We start from the raw sequence: 21972 nt of genomic DNA, 5'->3' as shown, positions 1-21972 counted from the left end.
TGTCATCTTTCACATGCACATTCAGCTGAAATGAAATGTGGCACACAGAACTACAGGCTCTCTGCGTTATAATACACGCCACCAGCCAATCAGAGGCCAGCAGCTGAAGTCTTCTCACAGTTAACACATGACATTGACGTAATGTGCCGCTAGGTGCTGGAATGCCAGAGTTAGAAAAAGTTTTTATTTCTTTTTAAAACATGTTGGAGAAGAAAGAAAGTATGGAGAGTACTATTGCTAGAAGGGGTCCAGGTTATAGGAAGGGTCTAGGATATGAATCTTATTATAGGAAGGGGACCAGTATAGGGGACATTATTAAAGGAGGGGCTTAGGATGGAGGAAATTCTTAAATTTAGGGACCAGGATGGAGGACATTATTATAGGAAGGAACCAAAGATAAGGGACATTATTAGAAGAAGAGGTTGGGATGGGGGACATTATTACAGGAAGAAGCCAAGATTGGGGGACATTTTACCAGGAAGAGGCCCAGGTTGGTGGATGTTTTTAAATAAAGGGGCCTGAATGTGGGACATTAGTATAGGAAGAATCCCATTAAAATACAAAGGGGCCTAGGATGGGGATTATTACTACAGGAAAGAGTCCATAATAGAGAACTTTTTTAAAGGAAAGGGCCCATGATGGAGGACGTTAGTACAGGAAGGGGCCAGGATGAAGGACAATATTACAGAAGGGGTCAGGATGGGAAACAAACATTATAGCAAGAAAGAACACAAGATGGGGGACATTAATACAGAAAGGTTCCTGGATGGAGGACATTATTACACAATGGGCAAATACGCTACGAAGGCCCAAACATCTGATCAACATGCAAGCAGGAGAAATTTTGCACCAGGGCTCATTAATTGAAGGAATTCAAAGTATTTCAATTGTAACAAGCTTTGCCTACCCATATGCCAGTATGCACTGTATTCATGACGTTCTGGTTAGACTGGCTGCTTTCGCACCTGTCTGTGGTCTGACAATCCTCATTTTTATCATTAATCGTTACCATATCAGTTACAAAGAATATGATTCAATTGCCCCTACCTCTAACTATAACCAAGTCTAAAGGACCAAACGCTATAGTTTTATAATAATATACTCACATGAATGACTGAGAATGTAACTCCTCATGGAAACACCAACAGTTGCAAACATTTATTAAAATGATAAGAAAAAACAAACACATAGAAACTTAATTGCCCTGCAGTGATGTGAGTTGAAACAAAGTGCTTCTTGATGTTTCACACTAGACACATAAAACATCCGTCACCACGGCTGGGGGATTATCAGTCAGCCGAAATTGATTTAATGTTAAAGGCTAAAAGCAGGCACACAGCCGTCACATTAATATTTTAATTTAAGGCATGCTACTACAAACAAATATCGGCATTAAAATGATGGCAAGGAGGGGTGGTTAGCTGCAGAACCTACAGACACTTACTTCCCTTTCCAGCATTAAGCCCTCAGCTCTCAGGTTCTTCTCAAAGGTGCTGCGTTTCTCGATCTGTGGACTGGATTTCTTATATACCAAAATATAGTCAATGCGTTTTATTCCATCTTTAAAATATAAGCCAAGTGATGCCACTGACGTCATTTCTTTCTGGAGGGTTAGAAGAAAGGAAATAATTATGGTTGAAGACCTTAGATTGAAAAGTGAACATTCATCTATCCACACAATATACAGTATTTTGCTGTGTTACCGGCTTTAAGGGCAACAATCCTTAACATTATGGTGCGGATTGTAAATGATAATTCTTAATTTGTCCTCATATGGTTATTTATTACACAAATATCTATTTCCATTGAAATTGATTCATGGACAAATAATATTGCTGCCTTGACGCTCGATTCAAGAGCAGTAGTTTTAAATGTAGATTTTCTTGGTAGATTTAGACTGTTTGGGACATTTGGAAGAATGATTATCCAGAGAAGAGAAGCTGAGCTCTCACGAGAGTCCTGTGTCTGCAAACAGTAAAGCAACCTAAGACCATCCATGTGTGGAGGCTTTTCATCCATGGATGGGGCTCACTCACAAATGTACCTACAGTATATCACAAAAGTGAGTACACCCCCTTACATTTTTTTTAAATATTTTGTTATATATTTTCATGGGTCAACACTGAAGATATGAAACTTTGATATAATGTAAAGTAGTCAGTATTCAGCTTGTATAATCGGGGTGAAAAATTTCGTGGCCTCTAAATAACTAAACACTCAGCCATTAATGTCTAAACCAATGGGAACAACAATGACTACACCCTTAAGTGAAAATGGCCAAATTGTGCCCAAAGTGTCACTATTTTGTGGGGCCACCATTATTTTCAAGCACTGCCTTAACTCTCTTGAGCCCACTGGATCCTCTTCCATCCTCCATGATGTCATCACAGAGCTGGAGGATGTTAGAGACCTTGCACTCCTGCTCCTTCTGGAGGCCCCACAGATACTCAATAGGGTTTAGGTTTGAAGACATCTTTGGCCAGTCCAGAAATTTTACCCTCAGTTTCGTTAGCAAAGCAGGTCATTTTGGAGGTGTGTTTGGGGTCATTATCAAGTTAGAATGCTGCCCTACTGCTCAATTCCCAAAGGGAGGGGTTGAAACTCTGCTTCATTATGTCACAGTACATGTTGGCATTCAAGGTTCCCTCAATGAACTTTGGATCCCCACAGCCGGCAACACTCATGCAGCTCCAGACGATGAGACTCCCACCACCATGCTTTACTGTAGGTAAGGCACTCTTGTTTTTGCACTCCTCAACTAGTTGCTACCATACATGCTTAACACCATCTGAACCAAATAAGTTTATCCTTTTATCATTAGACCACAGGCCATGGTTCCCGTAATCGATGTCCTTAGTCTGCTTGTCTTCAGCGCAAATTGTTTGCAGGCTTTGTGAATGATCTTTAAAAGAGACTTCCTTCTGGGATGACAGCCATGGAGACCAATTTGATGCAGTGTGTGGTGTATGGTCTGAGCACTGTTAGGCTTACCCTCCAACCATTTAACCTCTACAGCAATGCTGGCAGTTATCCCCTGAAAATCAAGGCTTCTTTCCTTGCAGAACTTGCAAGGCTTGTCAAAATCTAAAGAAAAGTAAGACCTTCTCTAATTCTGAGGGCACCCGTACCTTTCAAATTCTCCATCACATGACCTGTGCTTCTAAAGGGGTAGTCTACCATGCGACTTGTCCATGTAAAAAAATCTACATTGGTATGACTACAAGAGAACTCAAAATTAGAGTTCGAGAGCACATACGTGATATAGAGAAGGTGAAAACGGCACAAATTTTTGAACTTAAAAATTTGGCAGGACACTTCAGAAATTTCCATGATTCAGATGCTTCCAAGCTAAGTATTATAGCCATTGACCAAGTCTCTCTGGGCAACCGAGGAGATCTTTTTCGAGTTCTATCCCAGACAGAAAGTCAATGGATATACAGATTGGACACGGTCTCTCCTAAGGGACTCAATGAGAATTTTGGATTTGCTTCCTATTTATAAAGAGGAGGATATAATCCATAATTCAATTGAGGAGCTTTAGTCATCCAAGTATATCCATATTATGGTGACCAGAAAAATGCCCACAGGAAAATTGCCCACAGGAAAAATGCCCACATGAATATTGCCCATAGGAAAAATGCCCACAGGAAAATTGCCCACATGGAAAATTGCCCACACGGAAAATTGCCCACATGGAAAATTGCCCACATGGAAAATTGCCCACATGGAAATTTGCCCACATGGAAAATTGCCCACATAGAAAGTTGCCCACACGGAAAATTGCCCACACAGAAAATTGCCAATTGCAGCATCAGAAAGTTTCAGATCTATGATATTTGAGGTGCAAGGTGAGGATGTTCACATGATATGTGAAAAATGTCCACAGAAAATTGCCAACAGACATGAATGCCCACTAGGATTGGGGACCATGTAACTCAGGATGGGAACATATATACCAGGATGGAGACAACGTGGACCATACATACCAAGATGAGGACCTTATATACCAGCATTGGGTCATATACACCAGGATGACGACATATTCACCAGGATGATGAGCATATATACCAGGACAGAGGACATTACTACATAATGAAGGTGGAGGGGAGGCAGTTCATAAGTCTTGATAGAAGTTAGAACACTACAAGGGCCCGTACATGTGAGAACATCTGTGAGTGGGGGGGCAGGTCCAAATTTCACACTGGAGCCCATTGGACTCTAGTTACACCACTGCAAAAACATATACATTCCCAGCACGAACACAAGGTGGTACAAGCAACAGAGTCTCACCTCTCTGCTGTGCCTTTGGGGCTTTCAGGACCAGCTATGGCTACTTTCACAATTGCGTTGTTTGGCATCTGTCACAATGCGTTGTGTGACGCCTGTGACGGATGCGTTGTAAATAGTGTGATAATAAAGGCAACAGATTCCTGTGAAATAACACGTTGCGTTAGTTTTCTTTAGCCGAGAGAGAGAGCCCTCATCATCACCGCACACACACAGGCACTACCGCCCCCATCATCACCGCACACACGCAGGCACTACTGCCACCATCATCACCGCACATACCCCAGCACTACCGCCCCCATCATCATCACACACACGCAGGCACTACCGCCCCCATCATCACTGCACACACCGTTACTATCGCCCCCATCATCACCGCACACACCACAGCACTACCGCCCCCATCATCACCGCACACACCCCAGCACTACCGCCCCCATCATCACCACACACACACGCAGGCACTAACGCCTCCATCATCACCGCACACACCCCGGAACTACTGCACCCATCATCACCGCCCCCACCCTGGCACTACCGCCCCCATCATCACCGCACACACGCAGGCACTAACGCACCCATCATCACTGCACACACCCCGGCACTACCACCCCCATCATCACCGCCGCACACCCCGGCACTACCGCACCCATCATCACCGCACACACCGGCACTACTGCCCCCATCATCACCGCACACACGCAGGTACTACCACCCCCATCATTAATGCACACACCAGCACTGAGAAATGAAGGAAAGCGATCCAGCTGAGTGACCAGGTGATTTATTCAGTGCAATACAGACATGGCATAGTCGTGGTTAACGCGTTTCTGGCTTAACGCCCTTAATCATAACCATGGTTTTTAACCATGGTTATGATTAAGGGCGTTAAGCCAGAAACGCGTTAACCACGACTATGCCATGTTTGTATTGCACTGAATAAATCACCTGGTCACTCAGCTGGATCGCTTTCCTTCATTTCTCATTGCTGCGGCCGGGGCAGGGCCGGATCCGAGTCTGAGGTGCGGTGAGGTCAGACGTGGGTGAGCTGGATTCCATTACACATACCAGCACTACCTCAGTGACATCCCCGCTGACAGCGCGATTCACTTCAGTTGCTGTGTGGAGCTGACAGAGAGTGGCAATGGTCTGTGGCCACTCCTGTCAGCTTCATGTAGCAGAGCTGAAAGCGTCATGGGACCTCTGTGGATCACGTCGGATCTGGAGGGGTATTTGAGGATTTTAATAAAGTGGTGAAAAAGGGTGTATTTTTGTCTTTTATTTCAAATAAAGGATTTTTTTGGGTGTATGTGTTTATTTACTTTCACTTACAGGTTAATCATGGGGGGTTTCTCATAGACGCCTGCCATGATTAACCTAGGACTTAGTGGCAGCTATGGGCTGCAATTAACTCCTAATTACCCCGATTGCCACCACACCAGGGCAATTTGGGATGAGCCGGGTAGAGTCCCGGAACTGTCGCATCTAATGGATGCGGCAATTTCGAGCGGCTGCTGGCTGATATTTTTAGGCTGGGGGGCTCCCCATAACGTGGGGCTCCCCATCCTGAGAATACCAGCCTTCAGCCGTGTGGCTTTACCTTGGCTGGTATCAAAATTGGGGGGGACCGCACGCCGTTTTTTTAAATTATTTATTGTACTGCATGATATAGACCCGCTCACCGGCGGCTGTGATTGGTTGCAGTGAGACAGCTGTCACTCAGCGTGGGGGCGCATCTGACTGCAACCAATCATAGGCACCGGTGGGTGGGGGAAGCAGGGAATATGAGATGAAATAATGAGCGGTCAACATTTTCAAAAGAGGAGAAGCCACCAGAGCAGGGTGACAGCTGTGCAGCGCCGCGCCCATGATTGGTGAGTATGGGGGGGGTGAGAGGGAGAGACCGACCGACAGAGAGCGATAGAAAGACCAGGAGTGATTTTAAACAATTTAGATCGTTCTGCTGGACATGCTGAGCATGTGTGACGCCCTGGATTAGCCAGGTAGTCACAGGTAGGCCCTTGCACAAACACCTTCCCCTAAAAAGGTACTAGCAGCCAACCTTAAAACCCTGAGTAACCCCTCTCAGGACTTGACGTTCACACCCGGGGGGTGGAGCCAGGCAGTTGGCCACGCCCACCGAGGAGTTCGGAGAGCCTAAGGCGGGAAAAACAGAGAGTTCAGTGACAGGAGTGGAGGAGAGTGGTAGCAAAGTGTGGACGTCTGTCAGGGATCTGGGTTGGAGCCCGGATACCCTGTGGCCAGGAGGCAGACGGTGGTGGCCGCCTACAGGAGCAGAGATTACAGCCGGTGGAACCGTAAGGGACCGGGACCGGGTAGTGGCCCGCCGGTACCGAACCAGGGAACCGATTGGAAACCAGAGCACCAGGAGGGGTACTCAGACCCAGTACGAGGCCCAGAAGCCACTGGACCGAGTTGAATTCACTGATTGGGGTCTGGACTTTAGGTCCTTTCCCACCCAAGACCCGACTGAAGACAACAGCCCAACCAGAGGGATAGAAAGCCACCACCCAGGCATCGAGATCCCACGGGCCAGCATCTGCGGGCAAAAGGGCTTTACCGGCACACACAAAGCTGGGGAGCGGACTACTGTTGCTCAGGCATAGGAGTCACCATTCTACTAAAAGTGAGGTGTAGGAGAAAGGCGGAAACCACCAACCTGAAAAAAGGGGAGAAGCGCAGCCAGCTGCGGGCACCGTTCACCATCTTGTTTGGTTTACCAGAGACTCCAATGTGTCTGTAATAGTGAATACAACAGTTCCCTTGGGCCGCGCACCGCATCGCACCAACAAGCCAGCACGCATCCCCCCTCCTCAGAACCCTCGGGTCCCCGGGACCATCACCCCCTACCCACGGAGGGGTCAACACCAAGCTGCGCAACACCATCCCCGGGAGCTTAGTCAACGGCAGCGGTGGTGTCCATCCATTCACCACAACCCGTGGGTGGCGTCACGAACTTAACCCCCAAAAACAACCGTGGCCTCGGCCGTGGACCTCCCCACCAAACACCACCCCTCACGTAGCGTCAGCATCCCTTCAGAGTGACGTGACCCCCAGGTCCGGGAGGAACTCGAGCCACCCACCGACCAGCCTGGATCCGAGCGGCTCGGCAGCCGGCCAAGCCCCGGGGCGGTACATATGCTCAGTAGACTGTGATGAAATCCATCAGCGGATTCCGCTGCTTAGCGCATAGCGGTGGAATCCACCACCATAGACGATCATTAGACGTTGGAATCCGCCAAGGTGAGTTGTTTTAACGACACCAAAAATGCTACATGCTGCGTTCCCTCCTCCCGGTGCTCAGTCAAAATAACGACTCAGCGTCGGCCAGCGGATGAAACGCAGACACTGCATCACAGTGCGTCGTCAATATAGGTCTATGGACAATAGCGCAGTCCGTTAACGGACTGCGCTATTTTCCATAATGGCGGATTGCGATGAACGTAAGTGTGAAAGTACCCTATCTCTGCCAGCAGCACCCTGCTTTTGGTGGGCTCCCCTGAGATGATAATGTATTAGGCTAAGTCCACACTTCCGTTGTTTTGTATCAGTCAATCCGTTGCCTTGAGGAATTACGGTATCCTGCAAAATATTTTGCAGGATTCCAGTTTTTCCCCATAGACTTCTATTGGCGACGGATTGTGACTGATGATGCTGCGTTGCAGTCGTTTTTTGACTGACCGCCGGGCGGGAGTGTCGCGGGCGAAGGAGGGAACGCTGCGCTCTCCCACTGCTGCGGCCTCTGCTGCTCGGTGGCTCGAGCGATGGGTCGGATCCCGGGGACTTGAGCGGCGCTCCTCGCCCGTGAGTGAAAAGGGGATTGGTTTTGGGGATTTATTGTTGTCCGTGACGCCACCCACGGTTGTGGTGATTGTGTGGACACCACCGCTGCTCTGTATGGGGATCCCGGCAGCGGTGACAGGGAGCAGCTTTGTTGTTATTCCTCCCCTCCATGGGTAGGGGGTTGGTTGTCCCGGGGCCCGATGATCGGGTAGGGATGGATGGCAGGCTGGGTGCGGGGCCTGGTGAGGTGCAGGGTCGCGGGGGCAGCGCTGTGCCGTACGGCACGGTGGTACTCACTCAGCCTGAGACGTTGACACAGTTCTCGGTAAAACACACGGCTGGAAAGACGGTTCCCACGGACGGCTGCTGTTGCTTTTCCCCGGTAGTTGACGGTGACGGTCTCTGTCCCTGCACCTAATGAAATGTTGGTAGCGATGAGTTCTCACCGGTAACCCGCTCCCTGGCTTGGATATGGCCCGGAGGAGCCCCTCTTTGCCCGCAGGCGCTGGCCCTGAGAAACTGGTGCCTTGGCGGTGGCGGTGTCTCTCTCCTACGGTTGGACTGTTGCCTTCAATCGGGACTTAGCTGTTGGGAGACCCGGAGGTCCCCTTCACTGACGGATTTGGCAAATTCACGGCGACTCCTAGCCTTGCCGGGATCCGAAAGGCCCCTGCCAATGGTTCTGGCTTCTCTTCGTATACCGGTCCGGTACCGCCGGGCCACCACCCGTCCATGGTCCATTCGGCCACCTCCGATCAGCCTCTCCTGCAGACGATCACCACCGTCTGCTAAAATTGCTGTCTCAGTCCGGGGCACACACCCGGACCAACTTCAGGCTTTCAACTGTCACTTTCTCTCCCACCTTAACTCCTCTCTCTTGCTCCTCTCCACTCAACTCCTAAACTCATCTCTAATCTGCCTGGTTTTTCCGCCTCCAGGGCTGTGAACTCCTCGGTGGGCGGAGCCAACCGCCTGGCCCACCCCCTGGTGTGGACATCAGCCCTTGGAGGAAGGCAACAAGGATTTCTGGTGTAGCTTTGGTGTACCTATCCGGGGTGTAGGGTGTGGTGGTGTCATTACCTGTGACCCCTGGCTTGCCCAGGGCGTCACAGGAGCAACACAGCATGTAACGTTTTTTGTGCAGTGGAATCCGTTGGATTTCGCTGCGCATGCGCTCTCTGGCTCCCCGCACAGGTAACCAGGATCAACATCGGGTTACTAAGCAACGCGCTTTGGTTAGTTACCCGGTATTTACACTGGTTACGGGTGCAGGGAGCCAGCGCTGAGCGGTGTATGCTGGTAACCAAGATAAATATCGGGTAACCAAGCAAAAAGTGCTTTGCTTTTACCCGATATTTACCCTGGCTGTGCACGGAGCCAGACACTTCACTGCTCGGCTCCGCCCCCTCCCTCACTCAGCATGTAAACACACACACACACACACTCTCACACTTACACTCACACACTCACTTGTCCTGCAGTCCCCGCGGCACTGACGTCCTCAGTGCCACAGCCCCGCTCGGCTCCACCCACCTCGAACTACTCCCCCCGCACACAACGGAATCCGACAAAGAATTCTGTTCTTTGTCATCCGTTGTCATCCGTTGTACAGCGCATCAGTCACATGCGTCAAGCGACGCATGTGACTGATGCAAAACAACGGAAGTGTGAACTTAGCCTTAGGGGCACTTTGCACACTGCGACATCCAGGTGCGATGTCGGTGGGGTCAAATTGAAAGTGACGCACATCCGGCATCGCATGCGACATCGCAGTGTGTAAAGCCTAGATGATACGATTAACGAGTGCAAAAGCGTCGTAATCGTATCATCGGTGCAGCGTCGGCATAATTCATAATTACGCTGACGCGACGGTCCGATGTTGTTCCTCGCTCCTGCGGCAGCACACATCGCTGTGTGTGAAGCCGCAGGAGCGAGGAACATCTCCTACCGGCGTCATCGTGACTTCCGTAGGTTATGCGGAAGGAAGGAGGTGGGCAGGATGTTTACATCCTGCTCATCTCTGCCCCTCCGCTCCGATTGGCCGCCTGCCGTGTGACGTCGCAGTGACGCCGCACGACCCGCCCCCTTAACAAGGAGGCGGGTCGCCGGCCACAGGGACGTCACACGGCAGGTGAGTGTGTGTGTGAAGCTGGCGTAGCGATAATTTTCGCTACACCAGCTATCACCACATATCGCTGCTGCGACGGGGGCGGGGACTATCGCACTCGGCATCGCAGCATCGGCCTGCGATGTCGCAGTGTGCAAAGTGCCCCTTAGATGTGACCTGCAGTCACATGTAACTCAACAGATAATACAGTGATACTTTTGTGAGTACAAATAGTAGTGATTGCTCCTCTGGATCACCCTGCTGCTGGTTCTGCATGTGCTGCTGTTTTGGGCTGGTGGAAGGAGTAAGGCAGAATCAGTGAGAGATGAGAGCAGACTGTATCTATTGCTGATAATGACAGACTGCTACAAACCACAGATCTTCAGCATTTTTGCAGTTTTGCATTAGGACAACTGTAAATCACAAGTTGATCACCTATTATGTGAACATCCTCACCATGCACCTCAAATATCATAGATCTGAAACTTTGTGATGCTGCAATTGGCGATTTTCTGTGTGGGCAATTTTCCATGTGGGCAATTTTCCGTGTGGGCAGTTTTCAGTGTGGGCAATTTTCCGTGTGGGCAATTTTCCGTGTGGGCAATTTTCCATGTGGGCATTTTTCCTGTGGGCATTTTTCCTGTGGGCAATTTTCCTGTGGGCATTTTTCCTGTGGGCAATTTTCCGTGTGGGCAATTTTCCGTGTGGGCAATTTTCCATGTGGGCATTTTTCCTGTGGGCAATTTTCCTGTGGGCATTTTTCAGGGAACCCCCTATTATATAGTCCATTGATATCCTGACTTCTTTTGAGTAATTCATAACATACAAACCTATAATACATGTTGTTTCTTATGCAATAAAATTCCTGAAATGATCTGCAGGTAGTTTTTTAACTCTGGTAGGTTTTCATACTATTTTTAATTTTGTCTAGCTGTATTCTTTATTCTAGATTTTTGTCCTCTATGTTGTTTTAACCTTGCCTTTATGAGACTGATGAGAGTTTTGATGTCATCCCTTGGAACTCCTCAGACAAGCCAGCACAGTATTATTTTCTGTCTAATCAGTGGACCCTATGACAACAATTATGAGAACTGAAATTCAATTGTATAATCTGTATAATGATGTATTTATATAATATTTCTCTAAAGATAATTTTAAGAATGAACAACTAACTGCATCTATATATACTTATTAATCTATGGTCCGCTTTGATAGCCACTAGTTTTTGCCACACACTGGCTGTGAGTGATGAGCGCATTACCTTGTGCTTGTCCTCCGGGAGGTGCAGGGCTCCGGCGCAGCAGGGGTAGACGCGCTGGCCTGTTGCTTAGCAACGGGAGACGCGTCTCTCTGACAGTCCGGAGCCTGAGACTTCTGTTATCGGAATACAGCACAATGCAAATGCGCTGCCATATCTGCTCAGATGACCGCTGTGTACAGCCCCCTGTGTATCACGTGTGCGCTCCACTCGCTAACGCTGGTGGAACGCAACATTTATCAGTGCTGGTTATTGGCTACCAATGACGTGGTAACCAGGTGTACTGACGTCACACTCACACCCAGACCTGTCTCAATGTTTTGATCTGTCACAGCTGCTTTGCTAGACACGTGCTTTCCACTCATGATTATGATAGGTATATAAAGAACTTGTTGACCAATGTGTTGAACATTCAAACCACACCTCCTGATAAAGATATCATTGTTGAAACATATGTTGAGGTTACCAGACGTGGTGGGATTACTCTCCGTGTAAAGGCCCCGTCACACTAAGCAACATCGCTAGCAACATCGCTGCTAACGAACAACTTTTGTGACGTAGCAGCGATGTTGCTAGTGATGTTGCTGTGTGTGACATCCAGCAACAACCTGGCCCCTGCTGTGAGGTCGTTGGTTGTTGCTGAATGTCCTGGGCCATTTTTTAGTTGTTGCTGTCCCGCTGTGAAGCACAGATCGCTGTGTGTGACAGCGAGACAGCAACAACTAAATGTGCAGGCAGCAGGAGCCGGCTTCTGCGGAGGCTGGTAACCAATGTAAACATCGGGTAACCAAGAAGCCCTGTCCTTGGTTACCCGATATTTACCTTTGTTACCAGCCTCCGCCGCTCTCACTGTCAGTGCCGGCTCCTGCTCTGTGCACATGTAGCTGCAGGACACATCGGGTTAATTAACCCGATGTGTGCTGTAGCTAGGAGAGCAGGGAGCCAGCGCTAAGCAGTGTGCGCTGCTCCCTGCTCTGTGCACATTTAGCTGCAGCACACATCGGGTAATTAACCCGATGTGTGCTGTAACTAGGAGAGTAAGGAGCCAGCGCTCAGTGTGCGCTGCTCCCTGCTCTCTGCACATTTAGCTGCAGCACACATCGGGTAATTAACCCGATGTGTGCTGTAGCTAGGAGAGCAGGGAGCCAGCGCTAAGCATTGTGCGCTGCTCCCTGCTCTGTGCACATTTAGCTGCAGCACACATCGGGTAATTAACCCGATGTGTGCTGTAACTAGGAGAGCAGGGAGCCAGCGCTCAGTGTGCGCTGCTCCCTGCTCTCTGCACGTGTAGCTGCGTGCACTGGTAACCAAGGTAAATATCGGGTTGGTTACATCTTCCACGCGGCGCTGGGGGCTGGTCACTGGTTGCTGGTGAGCTCACCAGCAACTCGTGTAGCGACGCTCCAGCGATCCCTGCCAGGTCAGGTTGCTGGTGGGATCGCTGGAGCGTCGCAGTGTGACATCTCACCAGCAACCTCCTAGCAACTTACCAGCGATCCCTATCGTTGTTGGGATCGCTGGAAAGTTGCTTAGTGTGACTGGACCTTTAGTTGCATTAACCCTTGTTATTCCATTCTTGCAGTTTGTTATATGCAATTGCTGTCTGTGTGCACTATGCAAAATACTCTTATCTACACTTGAATAGTAGTAAGATCAGCACTGCATATTCTAACCTGCAAATGTGGTCATACAAGCTTAGCACTGTGTGTGTATTTATATTATACACTAAAAATGTTACATTCCATCTATAATCTACATGTGCTCTAATAATTGTTATTCCTTATATGACTATATACCTATAATCAATTGTCCATATTGGACTATATCTAGTCCTAAGTTAGTTATAACTGTTGGGCTGCAACTGCAGGCATATGAACATGACCTTATAATTTAAACAAATAAATATAAACCTTGATGGTATGATACATATGGTCATGTTCATATTTAAGGCTGATTAACCTGCCACCTACTGGTATACAGCAGTATTGTATTTGTATTTTATATTGTCTATGTCCACATTTTGTATGTTAAATTTTGTCTGATAAAGCATATACTATTTTAGCCGAATACTTTTGAGAATTCATTTGTGTGATACATGTTACATAAGTTTATAGCCTATTGTTATTGAATGAGAGGCTTGTGTACTCATCTAATTTGAAAAGACAAACTCTTGATATGACACAAAGAACGTGCACTCAACTTCTTTGATTGACCATAGCGAGGTCTGTCCTGAATGGAACCTGTCTTACTAAACCTCTGTATGGCTTTTGCCAGAGCTACTGTCCATCTAGATAGGATGCACCTCAATCCTAGATTCTCATTGAGAAGAGGTCACATGGTGTTTCGTTTTTAACTAGACACTGTTCAGACTACAGACTCTGAAACGTTACACTATGTTTTCTCTGGGGCTTCTGGGTTGTACAGCAGGCTCGGGCGTTGACCAGCTGTGTGCTCATTATTGATCGTGTTAGTTGGCTAACAGGAGTTAATTTCTGCTACCCTGCTGGTTACCTTTTGGATCACATGTTGCGGGAGACCTATCAGTTACTCCCCGCCTATTTAAGATGGAGAAACCTGTCTTCTCATCTTGACTATAGCTTTTTATCCGATCTATCTGCTGTTGTGTTCCATTAACTGTTGATTTTCTTTTTGTTGCTTGATGTTCTGTGGAATTCCTCCGGTCATCTGGTTATTTCCTCCCTGCTCTTTTTTTTCCTCCTTATCGTTTGTTGTCTGATAACTCTTTGTGAGCGTGCAGTGTAATAGAGTTTTGGTTTCCCCTGTTTGTCCATATCTGTGGCTTAAACCACTCAAGTCTCAGCCCTCCCCTTGGTGTAGGAGAGGGGGTATTAGATCAGGGCTGGCCAGGAGCAGAGCAAGGAAGGCGGCCCAGACATCGTCACTATTAGATATATCTCTGGGAGTAAGGACAGCTGTTATCCCCTAACACCCCATGACAGAAGACATAAGAGAGAGCATAACTATACTGATAATAGCTGCATGGATGATGGAATAGACAATGAGTCTTATTTTTTAAGATTATCTTAAAGAAAAATTGTTTTATTGCTTAAAATATCGGAGTTTAGCTTTCATTTCCTAAACTAATTAGCTATGAGACAATTATTCTTTAAGGCAGTTTTGATAAATTTGCCCATATGTTTGCTAAATTATTGTTCATAGGAAATTATACGCCGTGTTTACAATTTTCTATCATTCATTACTCCTTTCTCAAGAACCTTTAATATTTTTTCAACATCCACCTTATGTTTGGTTGGTGCACGTCAAATGGGTGTGTATTGAGCGGGCTCAGAAGCTGAGCCTGCTGTACAATGGTAGGTGCCAATTGTGTTATTAAGGCAGAACCTGCCACTAACATTACCATCTGGAGCTAGTGCTGATCATTGCTGTTTAACCCCTTTAATGCCACCATCATTTACTGCTAGAGACATTTAAGAGATACAATTCCCCTGACATGACAACTCAGGGACCCATCACTCATCCTGCCATAGAATTGAGCATGCCAAAGGTATGCCATGGTGGTTCTGCTAAAAGCTCTGCAGATGCCATTGTGGTACTCATGTGAAGACCAGCCTCAGGCTGGACTTCATAGAAGAATAAAAGAATGAAGAGTAATTTTTACTATAGTGTTACAGTATAAAGAAAAGCAAAATAAATGGCCATTAATACCCTAGGAAGACTATTAAATAAAGTGAGAAGTAAAAATAATAATATTAAAATAAAAAAAGTAAATTATAAATTACCCCTTTGCCGAATTTTAAAATAAAGGAAAAAAAATGTAAACAAATTTTGATGAAACAATAAAAAAGTTGAGTCTTCAAAAAAGGGGAGAAAAAAATTGAACAGAAAAAGTGAATGTCAGAAAGAAGGGGTTAATAGACACCTGGTCTTATTGTATCAGCAAGGAACCGAAATTACCAGCGAAAGCAACAAATCATTTCCTTATGCAGAATTTTAATGTCTTTGTTTTATTACACTTTATGTCCATTCTTTGGGGTAATGAGTGTTGAAAATCTCTGAGTTCATACCAACTAATTAATTCCATGAACTAAACCTTCACGTTAGTGGGATATCGCGTTTCCGTGACCTGTTTTACAATTCGACGGTCTTGTTACACGCTTAAATAAACCATTGCTGAAAATGTATTCGCTTTCACCGTCCAGGTACTGATTGGTTGTTTCATCACCTTTAGAAATGTCGACTTGTTAAATGAAAGCAGTAGTAAGCAGACAGCAGCGATTAGACACCTGCGTGAAAGCAGAAGCACAGCTTAGCGAGCTTGGCGCACGCTAACTGCCAGCTACTGTTACATGGCTAAAAGCTTCAATTAATTATCTGTCTGGTGGTGTAAGACTTTCAGCCATATTGGGCAGAATTCATAACGACAAAGGGGGTCACAGGAAATTTGTTCTGGTGCCTGGAAGTGAACAGATTACAGAATGGGAAATAATGAATGAAACATTTTCTGACTTTCTGCACTAGCGCAAATATGATCTACAGGGTGAAATGCACAATTAGGAATATTACAAAATGCAATTTTGCACAGCAGCTTAAAGTGAGCCAATCAACAGGATTATTGTATATAACCTAAAGCCAGTGCTCTACTGGCACTATCAGGCAGATTCTATACATACCTTTAGTTGTCAGCTCGGATGTTTAGGTTTTGAAATCCAATAAAGTAAAGTTTATAAAATTGGCAGCTTCTTGAGTGACAGCAGCTGAGGAGCAGATAATATCTGGGAGGGCATTCATACTTATCCTCGCCCCCTATTAGAATTAGCATAAGTATTATACAATTGATCTACTTTTTCCCTAGCAGGACCTGTGTCAAGTCATACCCATGTGACCAGAGGGGGTGGGGCCGCAGCCAAAAAAGCTGATACCAGGAAGCAACATTTTCCTGTGGGCTGGGGGCCCCACCCCTTCTGGTCACATGGGTATGACCTCACACAGGTCCTGCTAGTGAAAAAGTAAATCAATGGGATAATACTTATGCTAATTCTAACAGGGGTAGGGGATAACTATGAATTCCCCCCACTATTATCTGCTCCTCAGCTGCTGTCACTCAAGAAGCTGGTGATTTGATAAACTTTACTTTCTTGGATTTCAAAACCTAAACATCCGAGCTGACCACTACAGGTATGTATAGAATCAGCCTGATAGTGCCCGTATAGCACTGGCTTTAGGTTATATTTGGTATCCTGGTGATTGGTTAGATTTAAGGAGAAACAGTTCTTTTCACAGTCTCTGATTAAGTTTTTTTTTAGCCTTATTATTTACTGCTTATTTAGCACCATCATATTCCACAGGTTTTAGAGTCATTATCATCACTGTCCCTATTGGAGCTCATAATGTATATCTCCTTATCAGCTATGTAATAGGAATGGGGGTGGAAACCAGAAAACACCCAAACAAACACATGGGTCATTCCATGTCAAGTGGACCAGTTTTAAAAATCGTCCCCACTCGACCTTCTCCGATTTTGTTGAAAATTTATAAGGATGTACAAGTATGTTTGAAAACAGGTTCTGTAAATTTTTAGGGCCAGATCTCAAATACATTGGGCACTGTTGACCTTTCACTGGAGGTCCCACCAAGCCTGCGGCTTCAGCTAAGAGGATTTTGCAAACTTTGGCACATAGCCATTAAGAGTTCTATACTGGCTAGGATGCTGACATTTGGCATCCTAGCTCAACTTTTGCTGCTAAACACGATAAAACTATTACCAGCTATGACAAAACAATATTTTGGCTGCAATTTTGTGTCAAAGTAGCTTGTAAAACGCCTCGCATAAAATGTATGCCTAACTTTGCCCATATATAACTCAAGACCAAAAACCAATAGTAACTACCCACATATGATGAAAAACCCGAATTTTACCTATTTTTAGGTCAAATTTCTCAAAAAGGGTACCCCTAAAATATATTAATTCTGATATCATTAGAAAGAGCACATTTTTCTCTACAAGGATCATTGGGGTTTTTTTTGAGTCTCTCAGTTTAAGAAAAGAAAAATGCCACTGAACATGGTGTTATTTATTAATACGCAATGAATGGTAACTGCACTATTCAAACCCTTGCGTTGGTCCATGGTGGTTATACCACAACCAATTCACTAAAGCCTGCTTTACACGAGTCAATCCATCGTGCGATTTATTTGGCAAAGTCTTTTTTTTTTTTTTTTTTGTATCGCTGATAGGTATTTGTCCATGTGTCACACGTTGAGTGTTGTCAAACGACCTCAAAGCGCTCATCGATATATTGATTGGCCATGGCGGATGTCCAAAAGGCTTCACACATGTTTTCGTTTGGTCAATCTGTCTTTTGCATGGGCGTAATTAGGCAAACTATACAGCCCTCCGTGACGTTGTCTGGATTGTTGCACGCCCTGACTTCTTCTGACCTGCTCAATCCAGTTCTGCTAATGTGGTTGATTGGTTACATCCCATATATATAGTTTCGCTTCTGCGCCTGTCTTTGCTGCCTCGTGTGTCCTTAGCATCAATCTTGTTTGTGGTCTGGTTTATGACGAATTCAGAGTATCTATCCTCCAAAGGTGGGTAACATTAGGTTTTGTATGGTTTCTTTATTGTGTCATTTAGCCGTTCACATTTTTTTTTTTTTTCATGTTTATTTATTATTGTTATTTGTGTAGGTTTTATCGTGTATTATGTTTTTTGAAACATAATAATGTTTGTTATTATTTTTTCTCATTTGTGTTCTTTTAAAAATCTAAAAAATTACATGTTTATTATAACAGTGTCAAATAAAATGTTCTCATATATTCTTTCACAGATGACTGCTCATCAAAACGAATTATTTTTGCGTGATTTCATTGAAAAATATCGCACATTAACCTGTCTTTGGAAAATTAAATCGCCTGAATATAGTAACAAACGCATCAAACAAGCAGCTTATGCGGATCTGATTACTATCTTTAAAAACCATTTTCCAAATGAGCCTGTGGATGTAAATGTGATCAAGAAAAAAATACAAGGAATACGCACTGTATATAAAAAGGAACTAAATAAAGTCGAGGAGTCACGACGTTCAGGGGCTGCGACTGGCGATCTTTATGTCCCACGGCTGTGGTATTTTGATCTACTTGACTTCACAAGAGATCAAGAGATTCCAAGGTCATCAACAAGTATGCTTTCCATTCAGGAGTCAGAAAATGGGGCAATTGGCAGCGAGTCAGCGACACAATTGGTATATTTACCTTTATTCATAAATGTTTCTTTACACACTTTTTTTTTATTTTATAATCAATTTTTAAGGTGTTTTATGATCTGCTTTTGTTTTTTTGGAAATTTTGTTTTATGTACCAACATAAATAACCAACAGAAAAATTTTTCAACACAAAAGGGTTACATGTTTTTTTTTTTACCATTATTGTAGTTCCAAAATATGTTGTATCATCTCTCTAATGTGTTCACACATCTTTCTAATTTTTCTTTTTTTTTTTTTTTTCTTGTTACAAATGTAGGATTATGCTACTGAAAGCACTTCTCAAGAGCAGGAAACTCCAAATAGCTCACAGAATCCATCAGTAACATTGTGTGAACAAACACCTGCCACATCAAGACCTTTGTTAAGGCAATTACCAAGGAGAATGAGAAGACCAACTTTATTGTCACGTGGAAACGAGTTGGCGTCTATTTGTCGGTCAATACTTGAGAAACATGACCGTCCACCTGTATCTGGATTTGCGCATTATGTTGATGATGTTTGCAAAATACTGGAAAAGAATCAAAAATTACATGCCGAAAGAATCATCGCCCAAGTCCTACATGCGGCCCAAGAAAATCGCCTTACATCGGCTACAGTATTAAAAGAAGATTTTTTGCCTGAAAATACATCTGTTGTTGCTGATGTGGCAACCCTTGGGGAATCTGTAGCATTGTCACCACCTCGAAAAGTTAAAAGCAAAAGGCGTCGGTAATTTTTTTTTCTTTCCTTTTTTTTTTAAATTTTGATACGCAATTTGCATTCAAAATAAGACAAAGGAAATATTTGTCTACAAACTGTAAATATTTTGTTTTTTCACACTCATATAATTTTCGCTGTATATATTTCACAATAAATGTTAGGTTTAGAACAAAATAATTGTCATGTTGTTTTCTTTAAAAAAAAAACAAAAAACAAATTTTTTGTCAAAATTTTTTTAATTATATAGAGTTTTAAATACCCATTCTCTAAATATTTTAAGCCCTTATGTACAAAAAAATAACATGGTCAAAACATCATTACATGTTGTGACTGCAAACGGTTTAAAATTTAAATAGCAAAACAAAATTATGCATTATCATCCATGTATTTTTTTAACAATTGTACATGATCTTGTGCTGTCTGGTATAATCTGCATGCTGACTGATACACTTCTTCAAGCTTTGGTCGATCATCTGTTTAAAAAAAAAAAAAAAAATTTATTTAAAAAAAAAAAAACATTATCTCAACAAAATTTATACAAAATAAACAAATACCTGATCTAACTTGCACAGACGCAGAATCTGAATCAGAGCTGAGTGTCCAACCAACAGCATGAACACGTGTTTCAGCAATAGGAGGATGTTCTTCAATGTTATCTAGGGAGTGACATAATAGTTCACTATTTTTTTTTTATCCTTTTTAAAAAAAAAAAAAAAAAAAACTGGCAAGTTAAAATAAAAACAAACCTTGCTCTGAAACCTCATTTGGATCCAAAACAGGAATTGGTTCTGATGAAGTTCCTGGATTATTGTTTATTGCGCTCCCTTGGTCCGCTACATGTGATGATCCTTTCACAAAATAGAAAAAAAATTGTTTTTTTAGAAAAAAAAAAAAAAACAACATGGCATATTATGTAAACACATGTATGATTGATATTATACACATGGTATTTTTTAAAAAGGGCAAAATAAAAAAAACCAAACATTTATTGTTAAAATATACCTCGAGTAGTGTTATTTTGTGCTCTAATTTCTGCTAGACGTTGCTTGTCACGATATTTCAGATCAGCCATTTTCTTCCTGATCTGCGTTTTTGAGCGGTGGAGGCCAAATTTATTCCGAAGCGATTTCTTAATCTTCCGTAGAACTTTTTTTTTATGCTCCCTTGGACGTTCAGATATAAGTAGACAATCATAGTCTCTTTCATCCATTTCGGTGACAAGAAGATGGATTTCTGCATCTCCCCAGACAGTTGCTCGCATGTTTGCAGACATGTTTGTTTATGCGATTTTTAAACCGGAAGTGAAAATTCCAGCCTGCCTTGTAGTGAAAGGAAGTGATGGCAGTGTTTATTTGTGAAACATAGAATAAAGTTGTAATGCTTTGAAATCATGTAATGTATGTATTTTATAAATATATTTGTATTCATTTATTTATAACAAAGTGATTTTGTTTTTTGATAGTTATTTCTTACTTTACTTCAAGTTTTAATGTAATTATGTTTGTATCATTGTTTTAATTAAAAAATATAGTTTACACAAAAGGTAATGTTCTCCGACTTTGTTAACACACTCTAATGTTCAGAAATGCCTTTTCTATTATAAAAATGAAAAAAAAAAAAAAAAAAAAAAAATTGGAAAATAATGAAAAAATAAAAAAAAATTATGACGCATTAAAATAATCACAAAAACGATCCCGATTGATTATGGCATCATGCCGGACACGACAAAAAGATTGAGGTGTCGGCAGGGATGGCAACTGTGGATCACTACAACGCCAAACTCCTGGGACAACATCGGAATCATCACTGCCAATGTTGTCTACATACCCCGGGGGCATGTAGGCTGCTGCATCCTTTTTGCGTAAAAAATTATGTAGAACACAGCTGGCAAGAACTACACTATCAATGGATTTGAGTTTGAGATTTATTGGTGTTGAGAATACACGAAACCGACTTGCCATAATTCCAAACGTATTCTCAACAACCAAACGTGCCCTTGAGAAACGGTAATTGAAATATTGACGCTCGGGACTCAAAGTAGTCTGGGGATAAGGACGCAGGAGATGGCTTTGAAGAGGAAATGCCTCATCCCCTAAAAAAACAAAATTTAAATTATTTTCATTTCCTGAATTTGGAGGCAAAGGTAATTGTGAACTAAATAAACGCTTTCCAAAATCAGTTTGTTCTAAAACGCCACCATCGGAAACACGGCCATTTATTCCTACATCCACTGTTAAATATTCATAATTTGCATTAACTACTGCAAATAAAATTATACTAAAGAAACCTTTATAGTTATAAAAAAAAGAACCACTATTTGGGGGTTTAATTATTCTTATGTGCTTGCCATCAATCGCACCACCACAGCAGGGAAATTGCCACCTCGTCGCAAAATTATGAGCTATATCAGACCATTCTGAAGTTGTCTTGGGGAAAGGCATGAAATCTGCTAACGCATGTATTATTGCCTGACAAGTCTCCGGAATTAATGAACTTAATAGTGATCTCGAAATACCAGCAGAATATTGTAAATCAGTGAGGCTACGGCCTGTGGCAAGATAGCGCAAAGT

General features: G+C 43.8%; 1 protein-coding gene and 1 long non-coding RNA gene across 5 annotated transcripts in view; both read right to left on the bottom strand.

Annotated features, from left to right (window-relative positions):
• ANO3 (anoctamin 3) overlaps positions 1 to 21972 on the bottom strand; it is a 680216-nt gene that overhangs the window by 264502 nt on the left and 393742 nt on the right. For all 4 annotated transcript variants that reach the window (XM_075325490.1, XM_075325493.1, XM_075325491.1 and 1 more), the window contains one exon: positions 1445 to 1603. In XM_075325490.1, the coding sequence (XP_075181605.1) occupies positions 1445 to 1603 (159 nt within the window). The remainder of the gene's footprint in view (positions 1 to 1444; positions 1604 to 21972) is intronic.
• Positions 19806 to 20247, bottom strand: LOC142254444 (uncharacterized). Its single transcript, XR_012727228.1, has 3 exons — positions 20149 to 20247; positions 19957 to 20058; positions 19806 to 19875 (listed from the first exon to the last, which is right to left on the bottom strand). It is a non-coding gene; the product is annotated as an uncharacterized LOC142254444 (long non-coding RNA).

This window comes from Anomaloglossus baeobatrachus, chromosome 10 (genome assembly GCF_048569485.1).
Source record: "Anomaloglossus baeobatrachus isolate aAnoBae1 chromosome 10, aAnoBae1.hap1, whole genome shotgun sequence".
Lineage (NCBI taxonomy): Eukaryota > Metazoa > Chordata > Amphibia > Anura > Aromobatidae > Anomaloglossus > Anomaloglossus baeobatrachus.
The sequence above is the reverse complement of the archived record's forward strand: the minus strand, read 5'-3'. Positions and strand labels throughout refer to the sequence as shown.